Source organism: Lupinus angustifolius, chromosome LG08 (genome assembly GCF_001865875.1).
Source record: "Lupinus angustifolius cultivar Tanjil chromosome LG08, LupAngTanjil_v1.0, whole genome shotgun sequence".
Classification (NCBI taxonomy): domain Eukaryota; kingdom Viridiplantae; phylum Streptophyta; class Magnoliopsida; order Fabales; family Fabaceae; genus Lupinus; species Lupinus angustifolius.
The window spans coordinates 23,532,903-23,553,623 of record NC_032016.1 but is presented as its reverse complement, the minus strand read 5'-3'; the positions used below and the strand labels follow the sequence as shown (position 1 = coordinate 23,553,623).

The following is a 20,721-nucleotide window of genomic DNA, read 5'->3' as shown; positions in this document are numbered from 1 at the left end:
CTTCATCCCATTTTCCAACAAAAAAAATTAATGTCGTTATTTCCCAACTTAATTATATTTCATTAAGTACTAAAAAATAAATTATTTTTTGTTTTATGATTTCTTAATTGGATTAATACACAATAGAACAATAAATGTTGAGATAAATGATCTCTATTCTAAAACTTAGAACCCATGTTATTAATTCGAACCAAACACTTTTATTCACAATCATTTTAGGTTCAATGTAAATTATTTTTTTATTTCATTAAAATTCAGAATTTTTGAGTAAATTAATGAACTTTAATTTTAATATATAATATATATTATATTCATTTAATATATGTATGTTCATATATTAATATTAAAATTATATATAATATTATAAATATTTGTAATACATGTAATATGTGTGTACATATATTGTTAATATGTATAAATTTAAGGATTATTCATATATGATTGATTTATCTTATGAATCTAATACCATACAATGAGCTCATTTTTTTTTGTTAATAGTTTGATTCATGAATTATACAATTCCATATAACTAGCTAAATAAGTGGTTTGATTCAATTAAACAGTCTTATTAAACAAATATATTCAACTAGTTAATAGCACTTGAAAAACACAGGTTTATTCTTAATTTTTATTTGATTTTATTTGTCTAATGATTGGTTTTCTTATGCTTATTATATGTTTGACTTATATAAAACTAATTTGGATAAACCAATGTCAATAGAAATCATGGAACTTTACTTATTACTAGGAAATATACACTGTGAATAAGTGGAAGCTAATCTGCTGTCCCACAAATTGTGTTACTAGATGTATCATTAGCATGTGATTGGTTAATAAAATATATTTAAGTTAAAAAATTAATAATTAACTATTTTTCTGACCAATCATAATTGATACCACATGCAATAACACAACTTGTGGGACAGATGTATACTCCAATTAAGCAAGGGGAAACAAAGAGGGAGTAGTATTTGAACACAGTTGGGTAGAGATAGAATAGAGGTCATGTCAATTAATATATAAACAAATGAATGAATGAAAAGTGCTAAGGGAGGATGAAGTATAAGTAATACTTTCCCTACAAACTGTTACATTGCATAACAAACTTATGCTAATATTTTCCAAATCAAACATTGCACCTTTAATTTTCATCATTTAGAACATCTTATTTATTTTTCTTTGGTAATAAGTTCTGTATTTATATTCATTAGAACATAGAGTAATTCAAAGGACAATGGGTCAATGGCATATGTAATAGGAAAGTAAGTTCAATTCAACTGCATACACATAAGTCAGAACTCAGAAAAACCAGTACCAAATAAATTGCATAGGAATTATTTCTATGACAAAAAACCTTTAATGTGTGTATCTCATCTGATTTATCTTCAAATAAAGTAGAACTAGAATAACCTATCATCCTAGGCTTTTCTGTACAAGATTAAAACCAATATATTTCTGTGCTAATCTAACAAGAAATTAGATAAACTTATTCTCAAAAACAGATTGCAAGTAGTATAAATATTTCTGAGACTTCTGCCTTCAACTTTTCTTCTCATGTACGAGTATGCATAGTTGACAAGATCGAGATCTTACATAAGATTGGGAGGAGGAGGACAACACGTAAAACGTGTGATCGTAACGCCGAGTATGTTTTCAAGAGGAATGGACACTTGTCATGCAAAATGATTCAAACCGAGGCTCAGTTAGGTCTACCATTTCCTCTTCTGATGCATGCCATCCCTCAGTTTTTGAAGTCATGTGGATAAAATTTTCTTCATTATCATCTACTTCTTTATTTTTGTGATCAATATCTAGTGTCAGTGAACTATGAGATGGAGCTTGTCTTTGTTTAGTTGTGTCCTCTTGTTCCTTTATATGACCACAAAGAACAAGATCAGAATTTGGTTTGTATTTTCATACTATAAGAGAATGATCTATAATGGTAGCTGATGTAACAATCACCACAAGCAAAATATACATCAAACTTCATAAAATAAGAAAGGAAATCTGATTCAAGTAGAAACAAATATGTTTCGAACTGAAGACATGAGGTTATGACAGTGAAAGTGTTCACCTGAAACAGGCTCGCAGAAATGTTTCTTCTTTTCCTAGATTTTCCCGGGGAGATACTAGAAAGAATTTGAACAACCTCGGTCATGGTTGGTCGATTGTCAGGATCCAACAGCAAACAGTCCTTAGCTAAGTATGCCATTATTTGCACCTCTTCTTCTGGGAAATTTCCTTTCAATTTTGGATCAACCAACTCCGTTATGACTCGCCTACTATCCTGTAAGCGCGGAACCGCCTAAAACAGAAATTTAGGTAAACAATGTCAGTATTTGAGTGTCAATACTCTTTCTTAGTTGAATTCATTAAGCTATGCAACAATTTCATACTGAAGCAGGTAACTTTATCAAATAAACCCGATTATCCTAATTCAGAATTGTATATGGAACCTGAGATACATAATAAGAATGTGAAAAACAGGACATTAAAAAACAAGTCTTAGCTATTACAAGCCAAGATCCACATGCAAAATTATGTTATAGTATATAAGCACATTGAAGATCTTCCTTGTATGAACAAATGTAAATTCAGGTTCAATGTTATGAGGATAGTTTACAATACCCATATAACAAGGCTTTCTTCTTTGCCTGTAGATTTGTGGATGGGGTGTCGGCCACTGATAAGCTCAAGAAGAACCACCCCAAAACTGAATACATCAGACTCAAGAGAGGCTCTCCCAACAATAGCATACTCGGGTGCAAAGTAGCCGAAGGTTCCCTGCATTCTAGCTGGAGAATTTGAACAGCTGGGGAGGTCATCAGATCTCAAGCTTTTAGCCATACCAAGATCAGTTATCTGCAAGTTAATATTTTGAAAACATTATATAAAGTATACCTTATAATAAGTGGCAACCCTATGGTATACTAATTAACTCTGTTTCTTCAATAAACATAGGCTTCATCAGATTTCTAAATGAAACTTAGATGTTAAAAGAATTTTAGTTCAAAACCACCACTTAGTAGCATTTTATTTATGTATCTTATTGGCCTCATATCATAAGCCAAGCTCAGATAGATTCCTATGCAAATCCAGTTCTATTATCTACTCTAAACTGATTCCTCATTTTAAAGACTCATACTTTTGCTTGCCAATTTTCATCCAGAAGAATGTTTGACGATTTGACATCTCTGTGAAGAATTCTTGGAGCAGCTGCTTCATGGAGATATTCCAAGCCTCTTGCAGCTCCTATCGCAATTGTAACACGAGTAGCCCAACCCATATTTTCTCCACAAACTCCGTCCAAACAGTCTCTCAAATTTCCATTAATCATGTACTCAAACACTAGTAATCTCTGAACAAGTTTTCCTTTCAATTCTGAGCAGTATCCAAGTAAAGGCACCAAATGAAAATGATGAAGTCTAGATAATAGTTCAATCTGCACAAACAAAACATTATTAACTACTATGGATGCTGTACAGCGATAAGGAAGGTTTAAGGTTAATCTTGCTTCTAGACACTGAAACATTATGACATTAGGAACAACCTCTTTGAAAAATGCCGAGTCTGCTTCTGCTCCTCCTTGATCTTTTAGTCGCTTAACTGCCACATTACTACCATCTTTCAGCCAACCACGGTATACATAACTACTTCCACCTAGTCCAATTAGGTTGGAAGCTGAAAAGTTTTCAGTGGCATTCTCTAGTTCATCAAACGAAAATTGAATAATATTTCCACGAAAAGTTTCTTTACGGCTCCCAAACATAAAAGAGGCATTCGGAAAGCATCCTACATAAATAATCATTTACAGTTTGCATAATACAATCAGACATGTTGTAAAAAATAATAAACACTTAAAAGAAATTAGAATCAAGGAACTGTGAATAAAAAAATGACCTTACCAGTAATATGGCAAATAGGAGAATTTGTAGTTAAATTTGTTTCTGGCACTGAAGAAGTCCATGTCCTAAGACTAATTAGGTTGGCTTTACTACTTGTTTCCTTATCTGATGAGAATAGTAGTGATTGAATGTCTCTTCGGTAGACATAAAATGTAAGCGAGGCCAGAAACGCAAGGGTTGTGCACAAAACACATATTAATAGAATAATTACAACAATCCTGCTCGAAATGTGTTTCTTTGAACCTAGTGACGTGCTGACATCGCCTGCAATACTCAAAAAATCATAAATTTAGTCTGAGTACCTTGATCTTGGAACAAGCTAATGATTATGCATAAGAAGGTACTAGGTTATATCATCATCAATAACACACAAATACATCGGAACTTAAAAAAAATAACAACCTCCACAGTTAGATTTGTTATGGAAAATTTGTTTAAATCTCCATAAGTAAAACTTGTACGCATAAGGTAATCCTAGTATGTAAATATGCATTTAGGTTCGGTGTAAAACATAAGAACTGGTTTAACATTAGTCCATCTTAATCAGCTTCGGAAGCAACAAGTAGTGAAATTTCGGAGAAGGAAATTAATGATTAGAGCGAAATAGATAGAGAAAGATACCCCAATTGCAGTTGCAAGCACTAAAGCATTTACGGTTATGACCATCAGCTTCCACTTGGGGAAATCCATCAGGATCACATATGCATGTCCATACGGACGCGCTCTGTTCTGCATCTGCATGGCAGGCAAAGCAATTACCGGATAATGTTCAGGCAGTGATCACTGTCTAACCATTTCACCTAAAATGGATAAAATATGTTGCACTTATACCATAATCATATTGGTTAGTAACCACAATATATACACCTTAACATCTCAACAAATGTAAAAGTTTCGTGTTATATCAATGTTTGAATTTGAATTCTACAACAAAACATTTGGATGATCAAACTTGAGCCATATCTACATACATGCAATTACTTTTCACCACTGAACCATATAACTTGAAAATTTTATAATAAAAGCAACTTTTATGAATTTACATATGTTCTAGTTACTTCGCAACATTTGCAAAAATATATCCATTAAACATACACGAAGCTCAAGCCGAAGCTAATTAATCAAGTGAGGGATATAACAAAGGAAAAAATTAAAAGAAAGTTATCAGTTGAACTCGTCGTCTCCATTGTAATAAAATGTTAACAGCATACCTGAATGGCAATCACATGACTTCGAACAATTAGCAAGCAAGTATCTTTGGTTCCCTTGGAAGGAAGAACATCTACATTTCCATTTGCTTAGGACAGATGTATCAGAAGGTTCATCTGCCAATAAACAATGGCAGCCGAAAAAAGAGATTTTTGATTCAGTTAGACTCCTGCCAATGCGGAACTTGTAAAACATGGAACACGGTACGCAAGGTAAGCTGCTACTGCTACTGCTATAGCTAGGAGGGCTGGGCCAATCACAAAGTGTTTCCTAAATTATGATACTTACCACACAGTGAGTACTGAATCCACAGCAAGCTAATAACAAAAGCAAAAACAACTTTAAGCTGCAACTTCATTTATCCGAACCCATACACTACAAGTAAAAGAAAAGAAACTATTTAGTGCTCTATACATATCCTCCAGAAAGAATATTCTCATGTTATGAAACAAGGCAGAAAAAAATCCTTAGCAGATGAATCCTTCCAAAGACAATGTGTGTGAGTGAGAGAGAGAAAAAGATTTTACATATTCGACGAATCCATAAAAATTTAAGCGATGTGTAAGATTATCAAGCTATTCAGATGTGCGTGTCAGTGTGTGAATAACTTCCAGAAGTATATATGAAGCTGCAACATGCCACTAAAAAAATTGTTCAGGACTTAATTATCTGTATGAGAATTTACTTTGCCATTGTAGAGATCATAATTGGACAAAAAATGAAAGCAACATCAATTGGTGAACCTGTATCAAGAAGAACTGGCTTGGTCTTCAAGAATCCTGGGTCCTAATCCTACCATTATTTGTGGAAACAAAATTGATAAAGTCAGCCACAAGATAAACTAATCCAAAAAATACAACCTGTAGATCATAAAAATCCAACAGCATTCTCATTTTCTAACTTTCTACCTATTCTGCAGCAAGAAAATAAATGCCAATCATTTCATGCTTAATAGAGGCAAAGGAAATTTCTTTCTCAGGCCTAAGTTTTATCGGCTCGGATCCTCTCCAGTACTAGGCCTAGATTGTAACGCATGGTACCCAAAAAAATCTAAGAGTCCAGATTTTTTATTACTTTTAAATTAAAGCATTATTCTCTTCTCATATTTCACTACCGAAAGGTCCAGTACTGGAGAGGATCTCATGCCGGTCTATATAAATAAGGTAAAATAGGTAGGAATGAACAAATGCACGGTTGGCCAACAAACAACAGTGTCAAGGCATTCCACCCTAACTACCAACTACCAAGTAGTAAAACAAAGATTAAGTCATAAGAGTAGATAGTATATTGACTAGAAAGTAGAGAGCATTGTATATGCATTCAAAGCTTCAACATTAATAGAATAGCTAGTAGCTATAGAGTATTTGGAAGCATTGAGTGAGAGTGTCAAGGACTCATAAATTACTAGTTCACAATCGATTTGCATAAATGCTCAATTAAAGTGACATTATTGTTATATCAGACAATAAATATAATCAGTGAACTGGTATAACTCCCTTGACAATGAGCAGCTACAGTAAAAGCATATTGAAGTTTGTATCAGCATAAGCATAACAAATTATAAGAGCATGTAACAGGAAATTCAAAGCTAGGAAAAAGAAGAATTGATAAGCATCTGAGAAAGCATGAACTAATTAATAAATATAGCTAAGAGGGAAAGAACAGTTTTACATAACTAAAAACAATGCAGTAAACTAGAGCAATGAGAACCCATGTTCACCCAACTTGGAAGTTTTATTGAGGAGAATGTAGAAAGAGCAAAGGGAAAATATAATGAGTATAAAAGTTAAGACTTGAGACTCATTCCAATGGGTCTATTCCATAAAAGCCATGCTTATACATAAGATCAAATGAAGCTTAAAAAAGAAACCACATTGTACAACATCACTCTGAAAATAACCCCTTCTCTAACTGAAAATACCTCTTCAACTTCCCTTATCTACATTCAAAATTAACACCTCATAGCTCAGCTTCTATTATTTCTTCATATATAACAATTTTTAGTGTGTGACTATTAGTATATTAATATAACATATCATTTGATTAAAAATATATAATAATGAATGAATGAATGAGTGGAATAAGTTTTGTATCAAGTATAAAGCAACAAAATTTACTTAGTTCAAAAGAATAGAATATGGTAATAGGTAACAGCTAAAAAGATAAAGGCATGGTTTGTCATTTCTTGAGTGAAAAGATGTGAGACAAAAGAATAAAGAAACAAAGTGGAGGTAGATTTTAACAACAACTACATTATAGATTTTGCTTAGCTTGAAAGACTAACATAAAGTCATGATTCATGAACATAGAGATGGTAGATAAGTGGGTAGAGTAAATTGAATATACAAAAGAGTGTGTTATATATGGATGAAGAAATAGAGGGTCAGATGAATCTGGTTATTAAGTTGAGTAGAATGAAAAGGAGGTAGGTAAATATAAATGAGTGAAGTGTGAGAAGAGAAGAGAGATTTGAAGACAAAATCAAAAAAGAGAATAAATGGTGTATGGAAACAAGTGGCATCACATGCAAGAGCCACAACCAGAGCCTGCGTACTTTATGTTATACACGTAACATGCATTGCATTCATTCAACCCAGTTACCATCAAATACGTTTTCAACACTCTCCACACACATTTGTATGAGCCTACTATATACTACTACATTTATTTTTTAGCTTAACTTACTACCTTATTATTATTTTGAGTATAATATTTAATCACTTTGAATATAAAGATCTATATTGGGTGTCATTCATCATTCATTCGTATTACTTACATTCAAAATAGCAAATAATAATTAAATATGAATAATGGATAATGCAATGACACTATATAAAAACTCTTATATTATTGACACATACATGTTTCTCTTTATATTATTTTTAGCTTAACTCATTACTCACTTTTTTCCTGTTTACATTCTCAAAGGTAACTATCAACCCATATTCATATTATTTGAAATTGTGAGTACATGATAAAAATATTAGATATAATAATTTCTAGTTTAATGTAATCAATCTATACAACATTATTTATTAATGGTAAAAAAATGTGCCCTCAAATATAAAATTTCTATATATCAAATTTGTATAATAATATTATATGATGCTATTAATTATTTAGAACTCAAAATTAAATAATTGTAATAATATCATAAATTACTATTAAAATAGTTTTTATAATAGTTATTTAATAAGTCATATATTATGTAATTATTATACTTGATTCTCTTTTTATCCGCCAAAGAATATAAAACTTTTGTCTTAAAATTAAAGTTTTAAAATATTTTAAAAATTATATATGAAAAGGATGAATCTTCATTTCAAGCTACAGCAATTGGTTGAACCACTATCACAGCATTGTTACCGCAATCAATATATTACACATATATGTGTATGTATGTACATTTTAAAATGAATAATAAGAAGAGGTGAACGTAGCACCACTATCACAGCAATATCTACCCTCTAAATTTATGTCAGATGCCCCTCAACTAGGGGAGAAGGGAAGCTACTGTGTGGCCTAGTGTTAAGCAACTACCAAAAAAAATATGTTAAGAGCTCTGGTTAGTCATCATCTGATAAACAGACTACATCTGATGATGTAGTTTGATGTGGCGATGGGTTAGCCAGCATGCTATTGGTGACAAATCTGGATTTGTTCCATGAAGCCATGTTCGACATACATTGAATAACATTTTGCATATTTATACCAGATTGACTGTTAGCACACATACGCCAATCCATGGCAGGTAAGTTAGTCGTGGGTAACATGGCTAAATTCACAGGCCGATGCCCACTGTAAGGATCAGACTGATAGGTTGCTGGCCGGTGAGAGAATGTGGAAGTAACAGGTATGTTACCAGGTGCATGGTGACTTGACATCCCATGTGGGATAGTACCGAGACTGGGGGATGGCACAGCTGTTGAGGGTCTATAAGGCTGCAGATGTGGTGCAGGGGCGCGCATCTCCCTGTTGGCTTGAGGATTTCCTGAGGGTGAAGAGATGGAGTTGATATTTGGTAGTCTCGGAGAAACGCAGGAGAAGATTCCTGATGTATTTTGAGTGGCATGTATAGGTTGTCGTACCATATTCTGAGAGCTAGTTGTAGTGTAGGAGCTTAGCAAGCTAGCTGCAGGAGGCGCACAGGAAGATGAACATGAAACAAGAGAGGGACGAGTAGTAATTTGTGGTCTTGAAAGCTGACATGATAGCTGTGCAGAACATGCACCTAAGATAAAGATAGTGATTAGTCAAGACAAACAAAAAAGGCTGAGAAGAATATGAAAAGGGTGATATGAATGCATGCACAAAAGCAATTGCAACAGCAAAAGCATTGCTAACTGAGTTACTACTATGCAATGTTTACTTCAGTGCTTGATTTCTAATGCCCTCCACAAATGGTCTACAATTTTGTTTTGATGCATATTCATTTTGTCCAGTTTTAGGGGATAAAATATGGAAGTACATAAACAATAGAAGCAGAGTATTAATTCTGTTAAATCTTAACAAAGATCCTAATGTCATCAGGCACTTAGATATATTTACAAGCAGCAAATATAATCACAGACTCAAGGGCAGGATTACTGCTTCATAAGAAACTTGTTCAGACAAAAAGAAAAAAAATACATGGCATGGAAATTACCACCACTACTACTGTCAGCATAATTGGAAGGGAACTGAAGTGGGGTTAGGTTTTTATCATTCATATGCAGTCAGGACTAAGAAAGCCATATACCTTGCTGCACTCCAGGTGCACCAGATGCTCTAACCTCCTCGCATTTAAACCTAAAAGCATCAGCCAAGATCTTATTTAAAATTACAGTTTTATGATCTGTATCAAGTTTCTTCCTTGTTTGCTGAAATCCAATATCCATCTCCTGAAATTTAATTTCATACTTCCTGCGAAGATCCTCGAATTCCTTATCAAAATCATATTTCATCTGCAATTTCTGCTCCGACAGGAAAAATATAGTTGCTAATTGTTATAAAAGTAAAGAAAATATGAAATATATAAAACTGAAAATAAGTAACAACACAGCAATGTATAAACCAGAAGCTAACCATATGTTCATGGTTTTTCATATTTTGCTCTGTCAGTTTACGTATTCTTTCCATTTCGTTTACAAGTGGATCATCACACAAAGACGGAAAAATCATGGAAGCTGCTTGGGTTACAGTTTGTATAGGATGATTATTCATCTCTGAGGGAGTTGAGAAATTCCTTCTGTCTGAAGACTGTATTCTGACTCCACCAGGCATATGTGAATTAAGCTCCAAATTTGAGGCAGGTTGCTCGATAGCTTGATTTGGCGCCTCAATTGATGTCTCAGGAAGGGGGTTGGAGAATGCATCATCAATGGTTTGCTGATGTTCAAATCCAGTTGCTATGGTTAAGTTAGATAGACTCTGGTTGGAAGAAAGGAACTCTGTCGAAGGTGATTGCTGCTGCATCACATCTGGAGACTCTATGACGGATGAAACATGATTGGATTGATTAGCTGGTACAGTATCAACTGGACTGGGTACCAAAGAGTTCAGCATTTGTATATCTATATCCTGTTCAGGTGCGGGCTCAACAGATGATAAAGGTTGTGCTCCTTCCTGATGGTCTAATGTAGTATTTTTATCCGCCACAGCACTGCCTGTTAAATGACACTCAGCCACTTCATGGTTAGTTTCTGGAACAATAACTGTAATTTGCCCATCAGGTATGCTAAACGAGCCTTTATCAGGAATTTGTTGCTCTAAAGAGGGTGGATTGAAAAGGGAAACTGTAGCTGGACTGTCGCACAGACTAGAAGCCTGGGAAGGCCTTGATGATAAAATTCCATCAGATATTTGACCCATGGACGAAGAATTAAAAGGGGTTGCATTCTCTGGATGATCAGTACAATTGACTGTGCCTAGCATTCCCACAGGTGCTTCCCTATCTACTACACTAACCGTCACCCCTTCATGACTAATCTCTGGCACTTCATCAGTGATTTGTTCAGCAGATATGCTTAATGGGTCTCCATCAGTATGTTGTTCCTCTAAAGAAAGTTGATTCAAAAGAGTGGTATTATTAGCATCAGGACCGTTACTTGGATAAGCAGTTCCACATGGCCTTGACAAGTCTCGATCTGAAATAGAGACATTTACTATGCCCCCAGACAATTGCTCCATGGACAAAGGAGGATTCATACAGATAACATTTTCTGGAGAATCAGTAAAACTAACAATACCAGGCATTTCCACAGATACCACTTTATCTAATAAATTTACCATGGCCACATCAGCAGTTCTCTCATCAGTTGAAGGTGAATTTAGAGTGGCAGCAATATTTGGAGTATTTGAAGCAATGTCGTTGTCAAGGATTTGTGCAGCATTCTGACAATTTGGCAATAAAATGGCAATTGCACTTGGGATATGCTCTTCAGGTGATCGTAAATTCAAGGAAGCCATATTCTTCGAACTATCACTGAAATGATTAAGCCTGTTTTCTACTGAGCAGTCAAAAACAGGCTTGCTCAACAAAGTCCCATCCAATTTTTCTTGCCTGGAAGTAGGAACTTCATCCTGATCATTTGAATTGCTGGATTTATGCACTGCACGAGCCACCTCTCCACTGGGATTAATTGATGTTTCACTATAACATATATCTTGATTGGACTCATGACTTAATTTATCACGCCCTTCATCTTCATATTCCATGCTTGTGGCTCCACTAGAACATTGTTCTCTGCAGTCGGAATGTGTAGGGATAGTATTTTGTTGGCTGACATGTTCGTCCTCCACCATATCATGGCACTTATTTCTAGATACTGGTTCATCTTCTGAAGACATAATGTCCATTTCATTAGAACCAGCATGCTTGACCAGAGGAGTATGCAGTTCATCTGGACTACTGCACGAAACAACTACAGGGGAATTAGTGTCAGAACCTTCAGATAATCCAAACCAAGTTCCAGACCTTGTCATGGCTTCAACTATGTTGTTCAAACTCTTTCCTTCACCAAGATCAGACACAAGATCATTACAGGGCTGTTCTTGATCACAAGTCTGCAAGTATTCAACCTCAATCCTGTGTTTCATTGAAGCAGGTAGATTTTGCAAAGCATGTGGTGGCAAGGACTCTTGAAACTTCCACCTTTCTTCTAATTGCTTGGCCTCAAGATCCTTGAGATGTTTTTCATGTTGCCTTTTCAATTCTCCAATTCTTTTAGAATGTTCACTAATGAAAACCTTGAGCTTTTCTGTTCTCCTCACATCATTGGGTGAACAGGCTAGATAAGCAGCCCACTCTACTCTGTACCTAATATCAAAATCCACCTTTTCCCTCTCAATATCTGCTGTCAGCTTTTTCTTGTCTTCTTCTTGTTGCATCAAAAGTTGCTTCACATTAATACTTCTGGAAATATCTGTGCCGGTGAATTTCACTTTTGGTGTTACTTCTGTATTGGAATAAACTCCATTTGATGATTCAGAAGCTTTTGAAGAGCCAGGGATATTACAGTTTCCTGTGTGGTATAAGAAGTCTTTCTTCAGTTTCCGCATGACTCTACGAATTTCATTCACTTCTTCTATCTTGCAATTGAAATTCAAATGCCGTTTTGCAAGCACTAGGGAATCTTCACGACCAAGTTTGTGCTTTAGCAAAGCAGCAGCAGTCCAACACTGAAATTTTCACAGTATGAGAAAAACAAGAAAAACTTGTCAGTTATATGTACTAAATTCAATCAAATAATATCATGCATTTATAAGAGTTGGAAATCCTGTAAAGTAGACAAGATTATCTGATGCATCATTAACCAGAATACATGTAAAATTTATGCATAATTGCACTCACAACCACTTGTGCAGTTGTGCCTCAATGTGTCACTGAATTATGCCGACACCCACCGATCAAAGTTGCAGCAAGGAAACGCACACCAACACACCATCAATTTAAATTGAGGCAAAAGTGAGTATTTGGAATGTGGGTGCCCAGTGGGGCATTTTATACTTTAGGGTTTTCTGGGTGTAGTTTTCTATTGGACCCAGCCAGCATGCTTGCTTCACCCAGATTTTCTTTTCCCCAATGGCATCTTTGGAATCGTCAAAATCGCGGTGATTCAACGATTCTACGCTCTTGCCCGGCAATTTCATTGGTACCGGCAGAATCGAAACTCTGGTGTGATCTTAACTCGCTAGGAACATCCAAAACACGTAAGAATGAACAATTTCATGGTGAAAATCGTGATTTTGACTACCTTATCCCTACATACACCGAGGCTTGAATTTAGTCACATTATGATCTGAATAACTAAGCTACCCAAAAAAATAGAATCTCTCATGCAAAACTCCAACGCATTCCAACATAAGAAATGGCTTTTAAGTTGACCAGCAACATCAAGTGCAAAGTAAAAGAAGATTTGTTCTTTACGTTGTGTTGCACCAACAGACAAATCACAAGAGATGAAACATTGGAGAAAAATTAAATATGACATGAAACAATTAAGTAATGACTGCAAAAACCATCATCTATAACCATGCATTTGACCTTGGATTAACAACAATCGTATATAAACAACAACAACAACAACAACAATCAAGATTTAATCTCAGTAGGTGGGGTCGGCTGCATGGATCGAAAGACGCCATAATATTATATCATAAATCTTTCCTATTCTTTCCGTCTATGGTTTTTTTTGGTCTTCGTCTGCCTCTAGAAATAGACTAACCTTCATTTGATCTATTCTCCTTATTGGGGCGTCTAACGGTCTCAATCTTATTAAACAACCACGCACAATTTTGTATATCATACCTTTCCTTACTTTATAGGTAAAAAACTCTCATACTCTCACTAGATTATGAGCATTTCTCCCTTGCAGTAGCAACACAGTCAGCACAGGGTTTAGACAAAGTAGAAGAGAGAAAGTCCTATATTTCGAGTTCCTAAGCATCTCGATCTAGTAAAATGGCAAATTATAAACTGGTGAATCTTCCTAAATAGCTAAATCCAAAGAAAGACCAGTAATGACATGCTCTACAACAAGTAGAAAAGATAGAGCCATCTCTCATTACACATGTTTAGCACTTTTCACCGACAGAATAGGCTAGGAGGTATAGCTTTGATTCGGATAATAAGATGGATATATAAACAAGAAGAAAAAATGCAATACCAGTTTTCTGTTTTCTTCAAATAATAAGAAGTTGTCTCACAAATCAGAGAGGAAGTAAGAAACTGAAGAACAAATAATATAAGGATGAAATAGAAGAAAATGCCAGAAAATATTCTGACCAGAGATAATTGAAAAGCCTGTAGTAATGACACTGGTTCTGTGCAGATCTGGCGATTGTTCATAATATACTCAAGACAGTTATCAACCATTCTCTTGACATCGTCCTGCATTAAAAAAAGATAAGTCAATATAACATCAAGCTCAAAACGATAATAGATCTCAATTAACATTCTAAATCAAATTTTCCAAACAAACTATCATGAAATTCATGACGTTCTAAAGACCATTCCCTGTGCAGTGTTAGACTAGAAGAGTTGACAGCAATATTAATTTCTAAGGGGAAAATCAAAGAGATTCAAATCTCATGAAAAATGGAACTACTTAAAGAGGTATGCAATATTTCCATAATCTAAAGGGCATACATGATCTTGATTCCAAAATTTATTCATAACAGGTAACACCATTATCCATTGGTCTATTTCAACAAAATTAATTGTTCAATGACACAAACACAATCTACAAAAGAAAACGTCAACAACAACCTCTTGTATAAACCTGCACAGCTGAGTATCAGATCAATGCTCTCATTAGTTACTTTCTGATTTTTCTTTTCCATTTAATGCTTCATATTATATTGATTGTTGTGCAAAGAAAGGACCAGATAAGTATAAAACAAGTAATATAAGTCTCCACCAATAATTACATTCTAGAACTTATTAATCTCGTTAATTATGTTCTTTCATTCCCTGCTCGGAGCAGCCATTTCCAATCCATTATCCTCTGTCCAATAACTGTTCTAAGCAATATCCACCCTTTTAATGTTAAAAACTACTTATCCTATTTAAAACAACTCTATTTTTCCTATTTCAACCCATTATAAGCCTAAAATTACAAATTTCAACCTAAAACATCTGCACAATTATTATAGGTTAAGTTATCTACCCCAAAATCCAGAGCACATCGAGAAAATGCCAATTCAATTGAATTCTGAATACTTTTTACATTAATATTACTGAACTAGCTAGGTTTTTATACAATCTCAGAAGTCTCAATTCATCAACAACAAAACAATCTGGTATATAAATTGCACAATGTCAATGATAAAGGACAAGGGTAAGAAAAACTAACAGTAAATAAAACTTAGGAAAGATAAAATGATCTGCATACAGGGAGACAAAGAACTTCACAAAGCTTTGCTATCCCCGGCTTTAGTAAAAGATGTAAGCTCTGCTGTTGCTTCCTTACTTCATCATTGCTACTTTGAGACCTCTCTACATTTGATCAAACAAACAATTTGAGTAAGAAAAGCAATTCACATGGAATAAATGACTAATCAGTATCGACATGAGGCAAAAGAAAGGTTGGGGGAGCAGCCCTGCAAACCGTCTCACTATGAAGCAGTGAGGCAGGGTGGATACCTCATGAAAGTGAAGCGGAAAATTTAAAAAATTTGAACTGGAGCAAATTAATTCTACGGGCCTGTGACGGGAAACTAACTAAAATCATAGAAGGTAGGATGAATTAAATGATGAAAATATGGTGTTAGTATGAGTTTTGTTTGCGAAAAGAGGCTAAGTTGGTATAGATTTTCTTCAGTTTGAAGGTGGAAAAGGGGGCAGAATGTATCTCAGGTATGATGAGTGAAAAACCTCACCAAAGATGTGAGAACCCACAATTATTCCCACAGCACTGTCTGAAGGAGGTTATTTTTCCATCTTCCTTCATTTTCCCCAAGATAGTCCAGATTGAATACTCTGTCATTTCTTAGTTCTTATTAAATGCTTAGTAGAATAAGGGCGATTAAGTAAGGGCTATTTAATTACCAATGAGCTTGCACCTTGCAGCTCAACTGCCATTCTCCGCAGTATGTAAGACCATAGATCAAGTGATGCCAGAGCTTCAAACCTCCAGTTGACCACTTGTGCCCCTCCCCTATCCAAGTGCTAGCACATCCAGTGTACAAAAAAGAAAGGTGTCATTATGTGGCAGTTTGGAACCGTTAACTGACGAAGTGGAACTGGGAAATTGATAGAGATTGAGAAAGAATATTGAATGACTGAGAATAGAAGGAAGAACTCTCCTCCTCCAAAGGTTTCACCTCCACAAAAAAACTCTAATTCTCTGAATGCCCCCTTTCTATCCTTATTCTCTATTCATCTTATTGATTCCCTATAATAACTAATTGCTCTAACTAGTCCTTAGGTGATGAGAAGCTATCCCAAACACCCCTCTTGCCTCAAAGGATCTCTTGATTTCCAAGAAAAATGTTAAAAACACAACCATACTGAAGTACGCAAGAATTAAGTGGCATTACCTACTGGATCTCCAGATTTTCCTGCAAAAGTATGTAATGGTTTCAGAAGGTACAATGGGAAACATCAAATGCTACAATAATTCATGCTATTCGCCAACTTCATTGAATTGTGAATGGCCATTGTAAACTGAAACTTAATGACAATGGAGACCACTAACCTTCCTCGTTTCCAGTGGATAACTTTTCACCTTCAGGTTTTGAAGAAGGCTGATCAATGTTATTGATCAATTTCGTCTGATTCCTCTGCACGTCCGATACAGAAATCGGCCTAAAATACCATCCCAAACCCATTAGAAGCTCTAAAAATAAGCTTATCCTATATGTGAAGCAATGTAGGAAAGGTTTTTTCTTCATTTTAGATATCAGCATTACTATAAATCCACTCAAAATTTTGTAAGCAAATCATCTTACTAGTGGTATTAAATTTGTCATGTAGCAGTCAACACTGAGAAAGTGAACCTAAGATGGTTATAACATAACATCCAGATTGTTGATTTGTTTCTGATCAAAATAAGTAAGTGAATATAACAGCAAGGTAGTAGTTGCAACTACATTCCGTGTGACATAATAATCATCAAATGCAGTGAAAATTTAAGCTCTACCATTAACTAGATAATGAAAATCCCAACTTTTACAAGCACACACTTAAACTTCACTGCCTTTCCCTTCTTTCACCCTTTCTGTTGCTTTTATGAAACATTGATACGATGTTGCCCAAAACCAACATGCATGACAAGTTCACAGCAATAAAAGGATGACTGGAGATGGTTTGGTCATGTGAGAAGGGGCGACAAAAAGAACCAAGACTTGTCCCACTATGTGGGGTCAGCTACATGGATCAAAGTCATCAAATGACGCATAACCATGTGAGATGAAGACAAATATAGAAAAAAAGGTCAAATGGAAGATCATTCAATTAAAAGAAGTAGTTGAAGATCTATGAAAATGATCAAGAGAAACCTTTTATAAAGACCTTGCTCTAAATTGTTTTATTGAAATTTTGGTTTTTGATAGAAACAAATGGTGTTGATTAACCCATGTCCCTGACCTCACATGGAAGGATAAAGTTCAGTTGCAGATAAAAATGTGGTACGATCATGGACTTCAAAATAAGCAAGAAAACCCACATTTTGGGGAAGGGTGACAACAAAAGCCGAACCATCTTACCCAATATATATAACAGAGAAAAACTACAGGAAAGACAAACCTGGAAAAGTAATATAATATACCAAAAGGCCTAAGTAAGAAGGAGTGGAAAAAACTCTTCATATTAATTCAGGTGTACCTTAGATTGATTCCCTATCATTTGCTAACAATAATAGTTACCTTATCCTTTTGGTACATGATTCGCTGGTCCCCACAGTATTGCCACATAGCCTTGAAGGGTCAGCATCAGCAATCAAGTTGCCGCTTTCATCATTAACCAACATAGAAGAATCATCTAAATGTATGTCCACCATAGTTCCTTTTCTCTTGGAAGATAACATTTTTTCACCCTTGCCAAACTCAACACAGTTCTTAATCAAATTTATATTCGATATGGAACTTCTCGACTCTAGCATCTCTAATGTATCCTCTTCATGGCAATCAGACTGAATCCTTTCAGTCTCCCCACTAGCCTCATGAGTGACACTATTTTCCAATTGCTCCTCCAAGGGCTCATTCAACCTAGATTCAGCTCTCACCTCTTTGGCCTTGTCATCTTCAGACAGCATTATACCATCCTTGGAAACTTCTTTACTATCTATAGGATTCCCTTCATAACCCTCACCAACCTTCCCTTCACCACTGTTACCACCTTCTGAAGTTAACTTTTCCATCTTATTCTGCTCCTCTTTACAATCTAACAAACAATAAATTAAAAATAATTAAATCAAGAATACTAGTAATCACAATATAGTAACAATTAATTTCCACACCTCACTTAGCCACATTTCCAATTATCAGCATTTTGATTAGCTCGTAACTGGAATAAACCGAAGTTTAAAATGCTTCGACTTTAAACCCGACGGTCTGTTTGTGAGTTGATTTATGGAGAGTAATGGAGGGGAGGCAAAAGCCTGTAAAGCATCTCATATGTGTATTTCATGGTTCCGAAACCTTTCTCTTCCCTCCCTTACGCTCCAAAAAAACTAACTCGCAAACGACATCAAAGGGGTAAGCAAAAGGGGAACAAAACTAAACCAACAATGATAATAGCGAAAACTACTAAATTGGCCCTCTAACTTAAAATCAGTAGTTTTGGGAGCAATGATAACAAGAAAGAAGTAACATTTATTTCTCACAAGAAAGAGAAAAAAGTAACCTGATACATTATCTATTTCGGGTTTTACAAAAACAGCTCTGTAGTTACGGGAATCCAATTTTCTCTTGATTTGAACCTCAGAAGAAGCTTCCAAATGTTGTTTTGGCTTCTTCTGCTTCTGAGATGGCGAAGAAGTAGAAGAAAAAAGGTTCTTAGTTCTCTCAGATCTCCTGAGAATGATTGGAGTTGTTGGGAGTGAAGATTTACTTGTAAATGTCACAGGTGAAGCTGGTTCCTTTCTCTTCAAACTTCGCTCAGATTCGCGATTGCGACAATTTGAATCCATCGTCTTCGACAATGTCGATTATTTGAAACCCTAATTCAGCATAAATAGTAACTAACTTCAGGTGGTAACTTCACAGTGGTGAAGGATCGGAAAACACTGTTGTGAAAGAAATGCAGAGAAAAAAAGTTGAATCAAAAACCAAAAAAGAAAGAAAGAGCTGAAAGAAATAGAATAGCATGTGTATAGTTGGTTTTGTTTTTTTATTCATTAAATTCTTACTTAATATACTTTAGGTTGGGGTAGAGTTTTTATTTTATTTCATTTTTACTGTTTTCAAGCTTTTGAAATGATAGAAAATTTAATTGAAACAATTGAATTCCCTATAGCATATTTTTTATATAAGATGATAATGTTAGTCAATGCTTTTATGGAAGTTAAATAATTGTTTTGGAAATTGTATGAGAGGAGTATTATTTTTCAAATCAATAATAAACTTTTCATAAAACTAGTATAAAATCATTAAAGGTTATAAATAGGTCTAGTTAATCAATATTGATAGCTGAATAAGAAAAAAAATATAAAAAACATATATTGAAAATGACACCTTATTAATTTTCAATGTATTATTAATGAATAAGTTGGTGTTGATTATAATATGAAAGAACTAAAAACTTATATTGAAAATCACACTTTATTAATTTTTAGTGTCTCGCTCATAGTTATTTAAATTAGATCAGACGGTCTGATCAGGAATCAGATACTTGATTAGTCTGAGTCATTCTTCTGACTAATTATGCAATAAATTAAGCATAAAATTAGTGACTCAGTTAAATTGTTTCGATATTTAAAAATCATAACTCATTAATTTTCAATTCTTGATCATAGTTATTAAACTTAGATTGGTCAATCTCAACGAGATTAGATACTTGACTAGTTTGAGTCGCTCTTCCGATAAATTATGCACCAAATTGATCATAAAATCGATGATTTGGTCGATTAGACTAATTGGACATATTGAAAATTACAACTTATCAATTTTCAATGTCATGTTAATCAATTGGATAAGTTAGCATTGATTAAAATATATGTTGATAGTATTGATTACAATATGAAAGAATTAAAAAATTTATATTGAAAATCACATCTTATTGGTTTTTAGTGTCTCAATCATAATTATTCAACTTTGATCGAACAGTCTAACCGAAAATCAAATACTTGATTAGTGTGAACCACTCTTTGATTAGTTATGCAATAAATTATGCCTAAAATCAATGACTCAATCAATTAGACTAATTTGACATATTAAAAATCATAACTTATTAATTTTCAATATCTGTTAAGAAATAAGTTAGGTAGAATTAAAAACTTAAATTGAAAATCATAACTTATTAATTTTCAATGTCTCGATCAAAGTTATTAAAATCAGACTAGTCAATCTGATTGAGAATCAAATACTTGACTAGTTTGAGTCACTCTTCCGACTAATTATACACTAAATTGAGCATAAAATTGGTGACTTAGTCGATTAGACTAATTGGATATATTGAAAATCACAA

The 20,721-nt window shown here is 34.4% G+C and overlaps 2 protein-coding genes across 3 annotated transcripts; both read right to left on the bottom strand.

Annotated features, from left to right (window-relative positions):
* LOC109355314 (receptor-like serine/threonine-protein kinase NCRK) lies at window positions 1,300–7,342 on the bottom strand. 2 transcript variants are annotated; one of them, XM_019598399.1, is made up of 12 exons: window positions 6,955–7,342; window positions 5,858–5,906; window positions 5,403–5,489; window positions 5,117–5,230; window positions 4,527–4,640; window positions 3,906–4,169; window positions 3,551–3,792; window positions 3,146–3,442; window positions 2,629–2,862; window positions 2,075–2,305; window positions 1,651–1,869; window positions 1,300–1,567 (listed from the first exon to the last, which is right to left on the bottom strand). In XM_019598399.1, the coding sequence occupies exons 3-11, from the start codon at window positions 5,470–5,472 to the stop codon at window positions 1,654–1,656; spliced, it is 1,782 nt and encodes a 593-aa protein (XP_019453944.1). In that variant the 5' UTR covers window positions 5,473–5,489; window positions 5,858–5,906; window positions 6,955–7,342; the 3' UTR covers window positions 1,300–1,567; window positions 1,651–1,653. The 2 variants fall into 2 exon arrangements, with proteins under 2 accessions (XP_019453944.1, XP_019453943.1); XM_019598398.1 differs by having other exon boundaries at window positions 5,858–7,342.
* On the bottom strand, window positions 8,409–19,368 carry LOC109354037 (helicase protein MOM1-like). Its single transcript, XM_019596390.1, has 9 exons — window positions 18,940–19,368; window positions 17,961–18,477; window positions 16,793–16,902; window positions 16,635–16,655; window positions 15,488–15,591; window positions 14,380–14,484; window positions 10,179–12,773; window positions 9,853–10,066; window positions 8,409–9,345 (listed from the first exon to the last, which is right to left on the bottom strand). The coding sequence occupies exons 1-9, from the start codon at window positions 19,223–19,225 to the stop codon at window positions 8,681–8,683; spliced, it is 4,617 nt and encodes a 1,538-aa protein (XP_019451935.1). The 5' UTR covers window positions 19,226–19,368; the 3' UTR covers window positions 8,409–8,680.